Source organism: Oncorhynchus kisutch, linkage group LG2, assembly GCF_002021735.2.
Source record: "Oncorhynchus kisutch isolate 150728-3 linkage group LG2, Okis_V2, whole genome shotgun sequence".
Classification (NCBI taxonomy): domain Eukaryota; kingdom Metazoa; phylum Chordata; class Actinopteri; order Salmoniformes; family Salmonidae; genus Oncorhynchus; species Oncorhynchus kisutch.
In genome coordinates, this window is record NC_034175.2 from 42,713,318 (window position 1) to 42,727,442 (window position 14,125).

The 14,125-nt window shown below is 41.8% G+C and overlaps 1 protein-coding gene across 4 annotated transcripts in view; it reads right to left on the reverse strand.

Annotated features, from left to right (window-relative positions):
- Nucleotides 1-14,125, reverse strand: part of LOC109866352 (cysteine/serine-rich nuclear protein 3) — a 32,648-nt gene that overhangs the window by 5,410 nt on the left and 13,113 nt on the right. For 2 of the 4 annotated variants that reach the window (XM_020454995.2, XM_031794748.1), the window contains one exon: nucleotides 2,286-2,465. In XM_020454995.2, coding sequence (XP_020310584.1) covers nucleotides 2,286-2,436 — 151 coding nt within the window. In that variant the 5' untranslated portion in view covers nucleotides 2,437-2,465. Of the gene's footprint in view, nucleotides 1-2,285; nucleotides 2,466-11,267; nucleotides 11,742-14,125 lie in introns of those variants that run through there. The other 2 variants (XM_031794755.1, XM_020455009.2) reach the window with 2 other exon arrangements.

Here is a 14,125-nt window from a genome sequence, read left to right on the forward strand (position 1 = left end):
CACTTGATGTCAGAAAAACAGGACAAATGGGAACCATCTGGTTCCAGCAGCACTCCACCCTGTGCCATAAGGACAATGCATTCATTACAGGCATGGCAGCGCCAGTCTGGCCTTGTTGATGGGAGTTTCGCTTTATCCTCCCTCCCCCCCCCAAAAAAGGTTTATCAGACTTTGTTTAGGGTATCCATGTGGTTTTACTGAATGAGGTCATTTTCAAGCTTGCAATACATAACAGAGTTCGATATCTCTGTATTTCTTCCTATTTCTTGTTCGGCCATATTCTAGTGACTTGTAATATTAGGGTTGCTATGACCATGTAGTTCTAACAATAAATCTGAGAGAATACATAGAAGCCCTTCGTCAAAGACCTCCCGATTCAGATTCAGAAATTCCAAGGCTTTGTTTTGCTCCTCTAAAAGCAGTCCCACAAGGAGAGGGGCTGGATTATTTCTCCAACACTAACGCAGCCCAAGACGGAGTTGTACTGTATTCTCCAGGCAACAATGCTACTGTACATCTCGGCACCACGCCTGACACAGTGTGACACCTCTTTAGTGAGGAGAAGCTCTGGGAGCCGTGTGCTCTGCTGCATGAACTGCTCTCTGATTCCCTTGGCTTAAAGCAACATCCTCCTGGTTGCCTTTATCTGCAGCATCTGACCCAGAAGGCTCAGGAGTCTGGGGAAACAGCACCCTTGTCCCTGATCTCCTCGCCCCCTGCCCCCCATCCCCACCCCCAAACACGTGCGCACGTATGGACTTACACAAGCGCATACGTGCACACCAGAGGAGGCTGGTGGGAGGCGCTAAAGGAGGAGGGGCTCATTGTAATGGCTGGAATGGAATAAATGTTTGATATTGTTACATTTATTCCCTTTTCAGCCATTACAATGAGCCTGCACACACGCACATGTGTGCAGGCTCCTCCCACAACACAGGGAGGAGCCCTGTCACTTACACCCACAATAAACCAGGGTAGGGTTACTGTATCCGTCTTTCACCAACACACAACATAGATCTGTCACCTGAGGAACCATCCACTGACAATCCACACATTTTCCCCCAGGCTGACTACCAATAACATCTGCTCATAGAAAAAAGCAGGCCATCTAAAACACAGGTCTTTTTAAAAAAAAATTATCAGTGGCACCATCAGATGTGCCTGCCAAACTGACCGAAGCCTTTCCGATGACAGATTTACTTAACTCATAGCTTCTCAGAGCCTGCAAGACACACCACAACGCTAGAGACTAGAGAGCATCAGCTCATTCATCAGGCTGTACTGTGCTGTACTGCGCTGTGCCTGCTGACGCAACACCTAATGAGAGACTGTTGTGCTGCTGCGGCGCTGCATTCATTCCCCTTTATTACAGCCCAGCTACACCAGCCCAGCACAGTCCATCCAGCCGTCCTCATGGCTACTCAGCTGTCCACACAGACACCAGCCCAGCACAGTCCATCCAGCCGCCCAATGGCTACTCAGCTGTCCACACAGACACCAGCCCAGCACAGTCCATCCAGCCGTCCTCATGGCTACTCAGCTGTCCACACAGACACCAGCCCAGCACAGTCCATCCAGCCGTCCTCATGGCTACTCAGCTGTCCACACAGACACCAGCCCAGCACAGTCCATCCAGCCGTCCTCATGGCTACTCAGCTGTCCACACAGACACCAGCCCAGCACAGTCCATCCAGCCATCCTCATGGCTACTCAGCTGTCCACACAGACACCAGCCCAGCACAGTCCATCCAGCCGTCCTCATGGCTACTCAGCTGTCCACACAGACACCAGCCCAGCACAGTCCATCCAGCCGTCCTCATGGCTACTCAGCTGTCCACACAGACACCAGCACAGTCCATCCAGCCGTCCTCATGGCTACTCTGCTGTCAACACAGACACCAGCTCAGCTCGCACAATGCCATGGATTGCATCTCTTCTCCTCTTTTAAAGCACACCCATTGATGCAGCTTTTTGAATTTCCTCTTCAACCGAGTTATCTGAATGACATTTCTAACCGAGGGTTGTAATTGTGCTTCAGCAAGTCATCACAATGACGTGTTATTGGCATGCTGTTTCCTAATACACTCAACGTCCATTTTAGAAGAAACAATTACGATACAGAAGTATAATCTGAATGACACATGCTTCATTCAAAAAGTCTCTTTCACTAAACTACAATATGAATAATGCATGTAGCTTTCTGTCTGTTCGTGTCAGACTGTATCAGTGTTGAGTATATGTATAGCAGGAGAGAGCAGTGTGTGTGTGTGTGTGTGTGTGCTCACGGGTGAAGGGGCCCGAGGTTGAAGGGTTGACACTGTCACTGCTGTCTCCGCTCTCGCTGCAGGAGACCTCGTCATCAGACTCCTGCAAGGAGGAGCACGGCGAGGAGGACGCCTCCACCTCGTCAAACTTCCTCTTAAGTATACCGCTCATGGCCCTCCTCTCCGTCTCCACCGCTGCACCTGCAACAGCCAGCACAAGGAAGGGTACACATTATTTAATGCCCAGCTTAGGCCCTGCCGGCCTCCACAGTCCTCCTCAACACAGTCAATTAGCAGTGAGCCAAAGAACACAACAACCCCTCCTGCTACCCTCCCGTCACTACCTACCCGATGGTCCCCAGGCAATTTATCACCTTGACACAAAGGAGCTCGGGATGCGAGGCGAAGGATGCTAATTGCATGACGTGTCTACCTTGTTCACTCTGCTGTCTTTGATTGAGCGACGACACTGGGGTGAAATTTTGCCTGCATTCATGATGGTATTTCTAAAAACACTGCCTGAATATTTTTTTATCACAAAAGAACAACATGGGGCAAAAATTCAATGAGACGTTTCCGCCCAAAGCAGGATTGTAATATCTGCCCACAGCAGCATATGCAAACTAAAAACATAATGTGACTGTACTTAATTGCTGTTGCACCTCAAAAACACAATGCATGCATCCAGCCGGCTACTGATTCAAAATATCCCTTGGCTTCAAAATTAATTAATTTCCATCTTATGGGAAATTTAAAAAAGGCTGACTACGGCTTTACTTATTCTGGGATAGGCAGTGAATTAAAATATGCCTGAATGTGTGTGCATGCACACGTGAATGTGTGCGCGTGTGTCCGTGCGCTCGCATGTGTGTGCATAAGTAAAATAGTGATTTTGTACAATGTGTAATGTTGCACATTCAGTGCTCCCTAGAGGGGTTCCAATCTGGGGCATGACTGAAGATAGTTTATAGTGGTTAGGAGGATATTATGACTGACATGGTTATACTCTCTATAGAAGAAAGAACGTGAAAATGTTCAAATGGACCGGGGGGAGCACCCAGAGGGATGTGCTGCTGAAGTCAGAGTGTTTAATAGCTCCCAGGTTCATAGAAACTGAGGACAGGCCCTGGCTGCATCTCAAATTGTACCCTATTCCCTATATAGCACACTACTTTTGACCAGGGCTCTGGTCAACAGTAATGCACTACGGTGCCTTCAGAAAGTATTCATACCCCTTGACTTATTGCACATTTGGCTGTGTTACAGTCAATTCAAAATGGGTGAAATAATATAGTTTTCCCCCCTCATCCATCTACACAAAATACCCCATAATGACAAAGTGAAAATATTTTTTGAGAAATGTTTGCAAATATATTGAAAATAAAAGACAGAAATATAATTTTTTATTTATTTAAGTATTGAGTATCAATACATGTTAGAATCACCTTTGACAGCGAACTGCATCAGTGAGTCTTTTTGGGTAAGTCTGTAAGAGCTTGGCACAACTGGATTGTACAATATATGCACATGATTACTTAGAAAATTCTGCAATCTCTGTCAAGTTGGTTGTTGATCATTGCTAGACACCCATTTTCAAGTATTGCCATAGATTTTCAAGCCAATTTAAATCAAAACTGTAACTAGGCCACTCAGGAACATTCAATGCCGTCTTGGTAAGCAACTCCAGTATTATATTTGTCCTTGTGTTTGGGGTTATTGTCCTTCTGAAAGGTGAATTTGTCTCCCAGTGTCTGTTGGAAAGCAGGCTGAACCAGGTTTTCCTCTAAGATTTTGCATGTGCTTAGCTCTATTCCATTTATTTTAATCCTAAAAAAAATGTCCTAGTCCTCAGTGATGTGTGATACTCAGTGATGTGTTGTGTTGGATTTGCACCAAACATAACGCTTTGTATTCAGGATATTTCTTTGCAATTTTTTTAGCAGTTTTACTTTAGTAAACAGGATGCATGTTTTGGAATATTTTTTCTGTAAAGGCTTCCTTCTTTTCATTTAGATGAGTATTGTCATGTAACTACAATGTTGTTGATACATCCTCAGTTTTCTCCTATCACCATTAAACTCTGTAACTGTTTTAAAAGTCACCATTGACCTCATGGTGAAATCCCTGAGCGGTTTCCTTCCTCTCCGGCAACTGAGTTAGGAAAGACACCTGTATCTTTGCAGTGACTGGGTCTATTGAAACACCATGCAAAGTGTAATTAATAACTTCACCATGCTCAAAGGGAAATGTTTACCCATCTACCAATAGGTGCCTTACTTTGGCATTGGAAAACCTCCCTGGTCTTTGTGGTTGAATCTGTTTTTGAAATTTACTACTCGACTGACGGACCTTACAGATAATTGTATGTGTAGGGTACAGAGATGGGGTAGTCATTAAAAAAATCATGATAAACCCTATATTTGCAGAGAAATTCCATGAAACTTATGTGACATGTTATGCAAATATTTACTCCTGAACTTATTTAGGCTTGACATAACAAAAGGAGTTGAATACTTATTGACTCAAGACATTTCAGCTTTTCATTTTTTTTTTTTATATCTAAAAACATAATTCCACTTTGATATTATGGAGTATTGTGTGTAGGCCAGTGACACAGCATTTATATTGAATCCATTTTAAATTCAGCCAGTAACACAACAAAATGTGGAAAAAAGTGTGAATACTTTCTGAAGGCACTGTATATAGGGAATAGGTTGCCATTAGGAATAGGGTGCCATTTGGGATGCACACCTTGCCGAGTCACTCATCCTCCCCAATGCCACTACAGAGGCCAGTGGAGAACAGCCGCCAGTGACAGCCATTAAACTCTGACTGATGGTGTAATTAAACAAATCAAAACAAGACCTGGTTCATCAGTCAACTGCACAAATACTACTGTAAGTGCCAAATTAGGCTACTGTAATAAGTGTTGAATTGTAACTGTCAAACAATGGGTTGTTGGAACTTGCTGCCTTTCCTCCACAAATCATTCTCCATATTTCCATCAACATGTCTTCAGCCAGCCATTGCTTATATCAGTAATCAAGTTGCAATTATTTTTGATCCATTTTGTCTAATATGTCCCTAAACACAGTTGATGTAGTGTATGTGACAACAGTCTGGCTTTTGGTTCTCTTACTACATGATGTGGGTTGCCATCTTCTAAAACACATCTAATAAGATTTTTTTATGTTTAGGGGGTGGATCAGCTTTAATATTGCAAATAGATTGTGGCTTCTATCAATGTAATTGTCTGCATCATTTCCAATTCCATATACAGTGAGGCAAAAAAGTATTTAGTCAGCCACCAATTGTGCAAGTTCTCCCACTTAAAAAGATAAGAGAGGCCTGTAACTTTCATCATAGGTACACTTCAACTATGACAGACAAAATGAGAAAAAAAAATCCAGAAAATCACATTGTAGGATTTTTTATGAATTTATTTGCAAAATAAGTATTTGGTCACCTACAAACAAACAAGATTTCTGGCTCTCACAGACCTGTAACTTCTTCTTTAAGAGGCTCCTCTGTCCTCCACTCGTTACCTGTATTAATGGCACCTGTTTGAACTTGTTATCAGTATAAAAGACACCTGTCCACAATCTCAAACAGTCACACTCCAAACTTCACTATGGCCAAGACCAAAGAGCTGTCAAAGGACACCAGAAACAAAATTGTAGACCTGCACCAGGCTGGGAAGACTGAATCTGCAATAGGTAAGCAGCTTGGTTTGAAGAAATCAACTGTGGGAGCAATTATTAGGAAATGGAAGACATACAAGACCACTGATAATCTCCCTCGATCTGGGGCTCCACGCAAGATCTCACCCCGTGGGGTCAAAATTATCACAAGAACGGTGAGCAAAAATCCCAGAACCACACAGGGGGACCTAGTGAATGACCTGCAGAGAGCTGGGACCAAAGTAACAAAGCCTACCATCAGTAACACACTACGCCACCAGGGACTCAAATCCTGCAGTGCCAGACGTGTCTCCCTGCTTAAGCCAGTACATGTCCAGGCCCACCTGAAGTTTGCTAGAGAGCATTTGGATGATCCAGAAGAAGATTGGGAGAATGTCATATGGTCAGATGAAACCAAAATAGAACTTTTTGGTAAAAACTCAACTCGTCCTGTTTGGAGGACAAAGAATGCTGAGTTGCATCCAAAGAACACCATACCTACTGTGAAGCATGGGGGTGGAAACATCATGCTTTGGGGCTGTTTTTCTGCAAATGGACCAGGATGACTGATCCGTGTAAAGGAAAGAATGAATGGGGCCATGTATCGTGAGATTTTGAGTGAAAACCTCCCTCCATCAGCAAGGGCATTGAAGATGAAACGTGGCTGGGTCTTTCAGCATGACAATGATCCCAAACACACCGCCCGGGCAAGAAGGAGTGGCTTCGTAAGAAGCATTTCAAGGTCCTGGAGTGGCCTAGCCAGTCTCCAGATCTCAACCCCATAGAAAATCTTTGGAGGGAGCTGAAAGTCCGTGTTGCCCAGCAACAGCCCCAAAACATCACTGCTGTAGAGGAGATCTGCATGGAGGAATGGGCCAAAATACCAGCAACAGTGTGTGAAAACCTTGTGAAGACTTACAGAAAACGTTTGACCTCTGTCAATGCCATCAAAGTGTATATAACAAAGTATTGAGATAAACTTTTGTTATTGACCAAATACTTATTTTCCACCATAATTTGCAAATTAATTAATTAAAAATCCTACAATGTGATTTTCTGGATTTTTTTCTCATTTTGTCTGTCATAGTTGAAGTGTACCTATGATGAAAATTACAGGCCTCTCATCTTTTTAAGTGGGAGAACTTGCACAATTGGTGGCTGACTAAATACTTTTTTGCCCCACTGTGTGTGTGTGTATATATAATTTCTTTCTCCTTTATTATTTTCCCCTAACCCTACCACCGCTCCCTTAATTGGAGTAAACTAATGGACAACACCACTTAGGCTTTTACTTCCAGCTTATACATACTATATTTGTTTAATGGACACAGTATATTTTACAATAGTTCTCTTTTGTTTGTTTTTAGTCCCATCCTTCAGCTACCATCAACACCTCCCATCCATCTTTTAAACATCATCCAGTTTTGATTTATTTTTGTCATATATTTTTCAACTGTAATGTTTCACGTCAGTTCTGAACCTTTCTATTCTCATAGTTTCTACAGATTGTAAATTAAAGATAACAATTTTGGCTAAGAGTATTATTATATTATTGATATATTGACTATGACTTTTCAGATCACCCAGCAGTGCTATTTGCAGAGTTCTTCAGCCATTCCTGAACCTGTGACCAAAAACAAGCTACATATGGACAGTACCCAAACAAATGATCTAATGATTCTGTCTCTTCACAGCAAAATATTCAGAGCTGGGATAATTGTACCCCCATATATATAACATTATATTGGTTGCAAGAATTTTGTATGATAAATTCAATGGAAAAACAACGTTTTGAATCTGCCTTCGTTTTGTGTATCAGTTCATAAACCATGTGCCATGAAATACATTTTACATCTGAAATACATCTGAAATCTCTTCCCAACTATTTTGCAATCTGTATGGCACAGCTGTCAATGTTTTGGTCCTTAAATGTAATTGGTATACTTTTTTATTCATCACTCTCCGACTCGTCTTTGACACGGAAATAAAGAAACAGTCTCGGTCCCAGTATCAGCCTGAGCAGCTTGTGGTGGAGTTCCATTCAGAGAGACGTGCCCATTCATCTGGAGCCGCTCTCTGCTATCAACTCATTACACATGCAAATACTGCTGCTGCCTTAAGGACAGTGTATGCGCCCCTATGTAGTGCATTACCTTCACATACATCCCAAATGGCACTATAGTCCCTATATTGTGCACTACTTTTGCACTATATAGGGAATAAGGTGCCATTTGGGACGCATCCAGTGTGGTGGAACCTGGAGAGAAATCACGCCGCTGCCAAAGGACCATTGTTCCCAAGTGTCTGTGGTTGTACTGTGACATGGGTCTGCTTGCACCTGGAGGAGATCCAACGTAAACTACAGTACTTAGCGCTGTGGAATGTTCAATGTTTGGCACCAGGACACCCATTTTAATGATTGTCTGTCCCTCTGCACAGTAGACCAATCATTGAAATACACTAAAGCTAACATATGGAATTGTTTGTTTGATTTTGAATTTTAGGACCCCTGTAGATATTGAAAAACAAATATTAAACCATTACTACTATAGACCATAGAAACGCATTGAATAACACATTCATAAATGGCAAAACAGACAGATTAAAAATAAATCATGAAGAATATGGATTTAATGTGTATTTCCTATATATAAGAAAGCTGGGGGGGGGGGGGGGGGGGGAACACACATATTTAACCTTTTTTTATTTTGGGGCACACTAGCTCCGCACTTCCATTAAAATGTTTCGACCGGTAACGGTGTCCAGTGAGAGCCTCATCTGTCCATAGAGTGGTCATATTAGTTTGTAGCCCAAACGGTTCGGAGGCCACAGACGTTTGTGTGAGAAGACACATTTTCGGGGTTGTTCTGACAAACACCACTGTAGCTTGGCCAGCTTCCACGGAGGATTAAAACAATCTCTACATATTTTGAACCAAAACATATCAGCGTTTCCTGTTGGTACCGTTGATGAAATATTGAATCAGTCTAAAATGGTTACTGGCCCTCATCATTTAGCATTAAAGGTTGCACAAATAACACAGCTATCAGAGACTGCCTGAATGCAAATACATTTTTATGTAGCCTATAACCAATGGAATTACATTTTTATATGGCCTATAACCAATGGAATTACATTTTTATATAGCCTATAACCAATGGAATTACATTTTTATGTAGCCTATAACCAATGGAATTACATTTTTATGTAGCTTATAACCAATGGAATGACATTTTTATATGGCCTATCACCAATGGAATTACATTTTTATGTAGCCTATAACCAATGGAATTACATTTTTATATGGCCTATAACCAATGGAATTAAATTTTTATGTAGCCTATAACCAATGGAATTACATTTTTCTGTAGTTATAACCAATGGAATGACATTTTTATATGGCCTATAACCAATGGAATTACATTTTTATGTAGCTTATAACCAATGGAATTACATTTTTATGTAGCTTATAACCAATGGAATGACATTTTTATATGGCCTATAACCAATGGAATGACATTTTTATATAGCCTATAACCAATGGAATTACATTTTTATGTAGCCTATAACCAATGGAATTACATTTTTATGTAGCTTATAACCAATGGAATGACATTTTTATATGGCCTATAACCAATGGAATTACATTTTTATGTAGCCTATAACCAATGGAATTACATTTTTATATGGCCTATAACCAATGGAATTACATTTTTATGTAGCCTATAACCAATGGAATTACATTTTTATGTAGCTTATAACCAATGGAATGACATTTTTATATGGCCTATAACCAATGGAATTACATTTTTATGTAGCCTATAACCAATGGAATGACATTTTTATATGGCCTATAACCAATGGAATGACATTTTTATGTAGCCTATAACCAATGGAATGACATTTTTATATGGCCTATAACCAATGGAATGACATTTTTATGTAGCTTATAACCAATGGAATGACATTTTTATGTAGCCTATAACCAATGGAATGACATTTTTATTTAGCTTATAACCAATGGAATGACATTTTTAAATGCATTAGTTACTTAGTACCTCCTTTTCTACGGTTGTCATAATGGGCAGCTGGACAATCCTCACTGTAATTCAGGAAGAATACAAAATAGTACAGACAATTTAGTTCTATTTTCCACATGGGATGGCCCAAGTCTATTTTCCACATGGGATGGCCCAAGTCTATTTTCCACATGGGATGGCCCAAGTCTATTTTCCACATGGGATGGCCCAAGTCTATTTTCCACATGGGATGGCCCAAGTCTATTTTCCACATGGGATGGCCCAAGTCTATTTTCCACATGGGATGGCCCAAGTCTATTTTCCACATGGGATGGCCCAAGTCTATTTTGTAATCATTTTAATTAGTTCCCCATTGTTGGAAATCCATTCGTATTCTTAGCCCTCAGCAGATGCTGCAATATGCTATGATAGCCAAAGTGGTTTCCATGGCGATGCCAACATATGAGCAGAAATAGTGATTTCATGTCTGAAAGTGATTCTGCTCCAGTCCTCATGTCTGTGAAACATAAATATCATAGTATGACTACATCTGACAACACATTATCACAGTATAGTTTAAAGAGGAAGATTTGAGGCACACAATTAAGAAAAATTGAATAAGATGGATATAGCTACACTCAAAATCCAAATCAATGCATATCGTTTTCTGTAAGAACAAGGATTACGCTTATTTCATATTGTAGCTGTCCTTAAATAGACCGGTCCAATCTGGATAGGGTATCATCTCCTTAACACAGTGAATAGGCATGACATCAAATGCAACTCAGTGGTTCATGCAAGCAGACTTCACTTCTTCGGGGCTTAGCAGCACAAGCCAGAGAGCAGAGCTAGTTCCTCCTCGACATTTCTTTGTCTCCTCCACTGTTGTGTTCCAACTAATCATGGCTAGGCTGGGCATACACCACGGTGCAAGAGAAAATGCTGGGTGGAAATAATGCAGCAAAAGTCTGCTTGCAAAAGCCCCTCCCTGTGCTGGCTTCACTAAGCGCACACACATGCACCGTACAAACCAACTGTATTCCTTTATGAACTACATCCACAGCCCTACGTGACACACGCATATTCTGAATGTTCCCCGTAAGGTTCATCTATCACTGTACACAGAGGTGACACACAAGCCTCACGCTGCAGACCTGCCATACAGAGAGAGTCACAACGAAAGCTCTCGTTCCCAAGCAATACTAACAAGCCCCAGCATCTGTAGCAAGTCGTCACACATCAGCCCTGCAAAAAAAAAATAGATAACAGGGCACTTTGTGCCAGCCCTGAAAGAAACCACTGACCTGTGTCCACTGGCGTGTTCCGACTCCTCTGGCCCCCTTTCTTAACGTGACACTTGGGAGCAAAATCTAAATGAAGCACTTAGAATGAAGTGAAACATAATAAATGATAGGCTCCCATCTTGCTTTAGTCCACTGACTTGCTGCGACCCCAGTACTCTGAGGGCATGAGAACCTGGTGAGAGGGAGGGAGAGGGAGACACACAGAGACTTGTAAATTTCCCAGCCCTGACGGCCACTGCCGGTACCATATGCTTTATTGTTAAATGACAATATTTAACTCTCCCTTCCTTTATTGTTAAACGACAATAGGTGCCTCTCTTTAACTCTCCCTCTCCCTTCCCTCCTTCTCTCTCTTATTCACCCTAGCCACACAAAGACTCATTAGTTGCTGCCGGCTGAAAGGCTGGAGCCTGACTGGAGCAGAGGGAGGCAGCCTGTGAGATCACATGGGTGGTATGTCTGAGAGAGAGTCAGGCGTGCCTCTGCTCCTGCTGTCTGCAGATCATTTTACCAGCATGAGCCAGGGAGGGAAGAGAGAGAGAGAGAGAGAGATGCTGAAGAAGCGAGAATGGTGAAGGGGAGGGGGAGGGGGAAGAGAGTTCGAGCGAGTGAGTGAGTGAGAGAATAAAGAGGAGAGAGAGGGGCAGGGAGAGGAAGAGAAAGATTTGATTTCAGGCACAGCACAATAACCCAGTCCGATGAATGGTCACAAGGCTTAAAACCGCAGGAGAAAACATTGTGTGGTTCACAACATCGACATTAGAAGCAAAATCTCCAAGTAGTGACAAATCCAGCATGAGAACATTCTTTGTGCTTATTTTAAAAGTCTTCTATCCACGGAAAAATGATGTATGCCTCAGACAAAAGGGAATTACCACATACAAGCTAATTAAACTTAAGTTACCATCATAGGGATCACAGTGAATGCTACAGTATATGACCCACAGCCTGTATATCTATGAAATAGTTATCCCCATTGAAGTGATTACAGTACAACCACTTCCTATCCCAGGAAGTCCTGGTGATTGTAAGTGAGGCCACGGCCAGTGAAGTGAAAGAGGAATGATATCATTCTCACACTCAATTAAAGCACTGCACTTCCTCCAATAGCTTTGGCCTAATCTACTGCTTTACAGCCAGCAGGGAAATAGAATCAACGCTGGAGCAGTGCTGTATTAAGGAGCATGGCACAATCACTAACGTGGCTGATTGCAGACAAAAGACAAACATACAGAGCCAAAGTTACAACAAAGGTCAATAAATCTACTTCATTACACGCACAAATACATTCTATTTACTCCTCTGCTGAGGAAATGTGTATTCCAAGATGAAGACATGTAAACAAATTGTGCCAGTGCCTTATACACAGTGCATAATGTACATTAAATCCACCAGTGCATCTGTCAAAAACCGATGTTTAGTGAGCAGTTTCAGTGTGACGAGCATGTTTTTTGACAGTGTGACGGGATTACATTGTTTTATTGATGAACCATTAAAACCCAACTGCAATTCCTCCCAGGTAGTGGCAGTCTGCTGCTTCACATGTGTCCTCGCTGAACCTACTGAACTTTCCCTTGACAGAGATTCTGCTGCCCTCCTCCTACCCTCTCCTCTCCTCCTCCCAGAGGACTTATCTTCCACTCTGCTGTGACAAGTAGCCTAAATCAAGTCCTGGCACAGGATGAACTCCAACCAACCACAGACAGACCATTACAGTATCTACAGTGAGGCATGTCACCTTTGCACTTTGACCTACGGCTCTTCGACATGAACCACGATGCTTGAGTCATATAGCTATTATACAGGGACTGAAGAGGACCTCTGTTGACAGGAGGCTACAGTTGATCCCTATGTTGATTAGTCCTTTATGCCAAAACAGTTCATAATTGAAACCAGACCCTGGTCACTGTGTTGCCTTGGGGTCGGGTTTTCGAGCCTATTTGTTGATCCCTTTGTGTTACAGTAGATCCCTTTGTGTTAACTAGCATATGTTTTCTGTAACACATCCTTTATGAGACCATATTAGTCTGAGGAGGTTTTTATACATTGTAAACGCAGCGAGAAGTCATTCTGGCCTTTAAGAGACGTGGCTGCTTTGGTACAAGTGATTAACATACCAGCCACAGTGCACATTGTGAACAAGCCCAACGGTTATGCATATTGATAGCGATCTGTGAGCTGCTGAGCTCTCCAACACAAGATTAGAGTAAATCAACTCAAGCTGGACCAGATGTATCACAAGACATGCAAGTTTAATGTCATTCTTTCAGCATTGCTCTAATGCTTTAATAACAGTGGATACTTCAATGACAGTAGGTTAGGCATAGTGAGTTGGTGACTTGTCAAAATAAAAAAGACATTTATGAATGATAAATAGCACACAGCATAAAAATCTAGTGAGAATATATAGTGTATTCAGAATGTATTCAGACCCCTTGACTTTTTCCACATTGTGTTACGTTACAGCCTTATTCTAAAATGGATTAAAACTAAATGTTTTCATCAATCTACACACAATACCCCATAATGAAAAGAAAAAGTGAAAACAGGTTTGAAAAATGTATAAATAAAAAATAAAATGTATTTACATGATTATTCAGACCCTTTGCTTTGAGACTCGAAATTGAACTCGGGTGCATCCTGTTTCCATTGATCATCCTTGAGATGCTTCTACAACTTGATTGGAGTCCACCTGTGGTAAATTCAATTGATTGGACATGTCAGAGCAAAAAATAAGCCACGAGGTCGAAAGGATTGTCTGTAGAGCTCCGAGACAGGATTATGTGGAGGCACAGATCAAGGGAAGGGTAACAAAACATGTCTGCAGCATTGAAGGTCCCCAAGAACAGAGGGGCCTC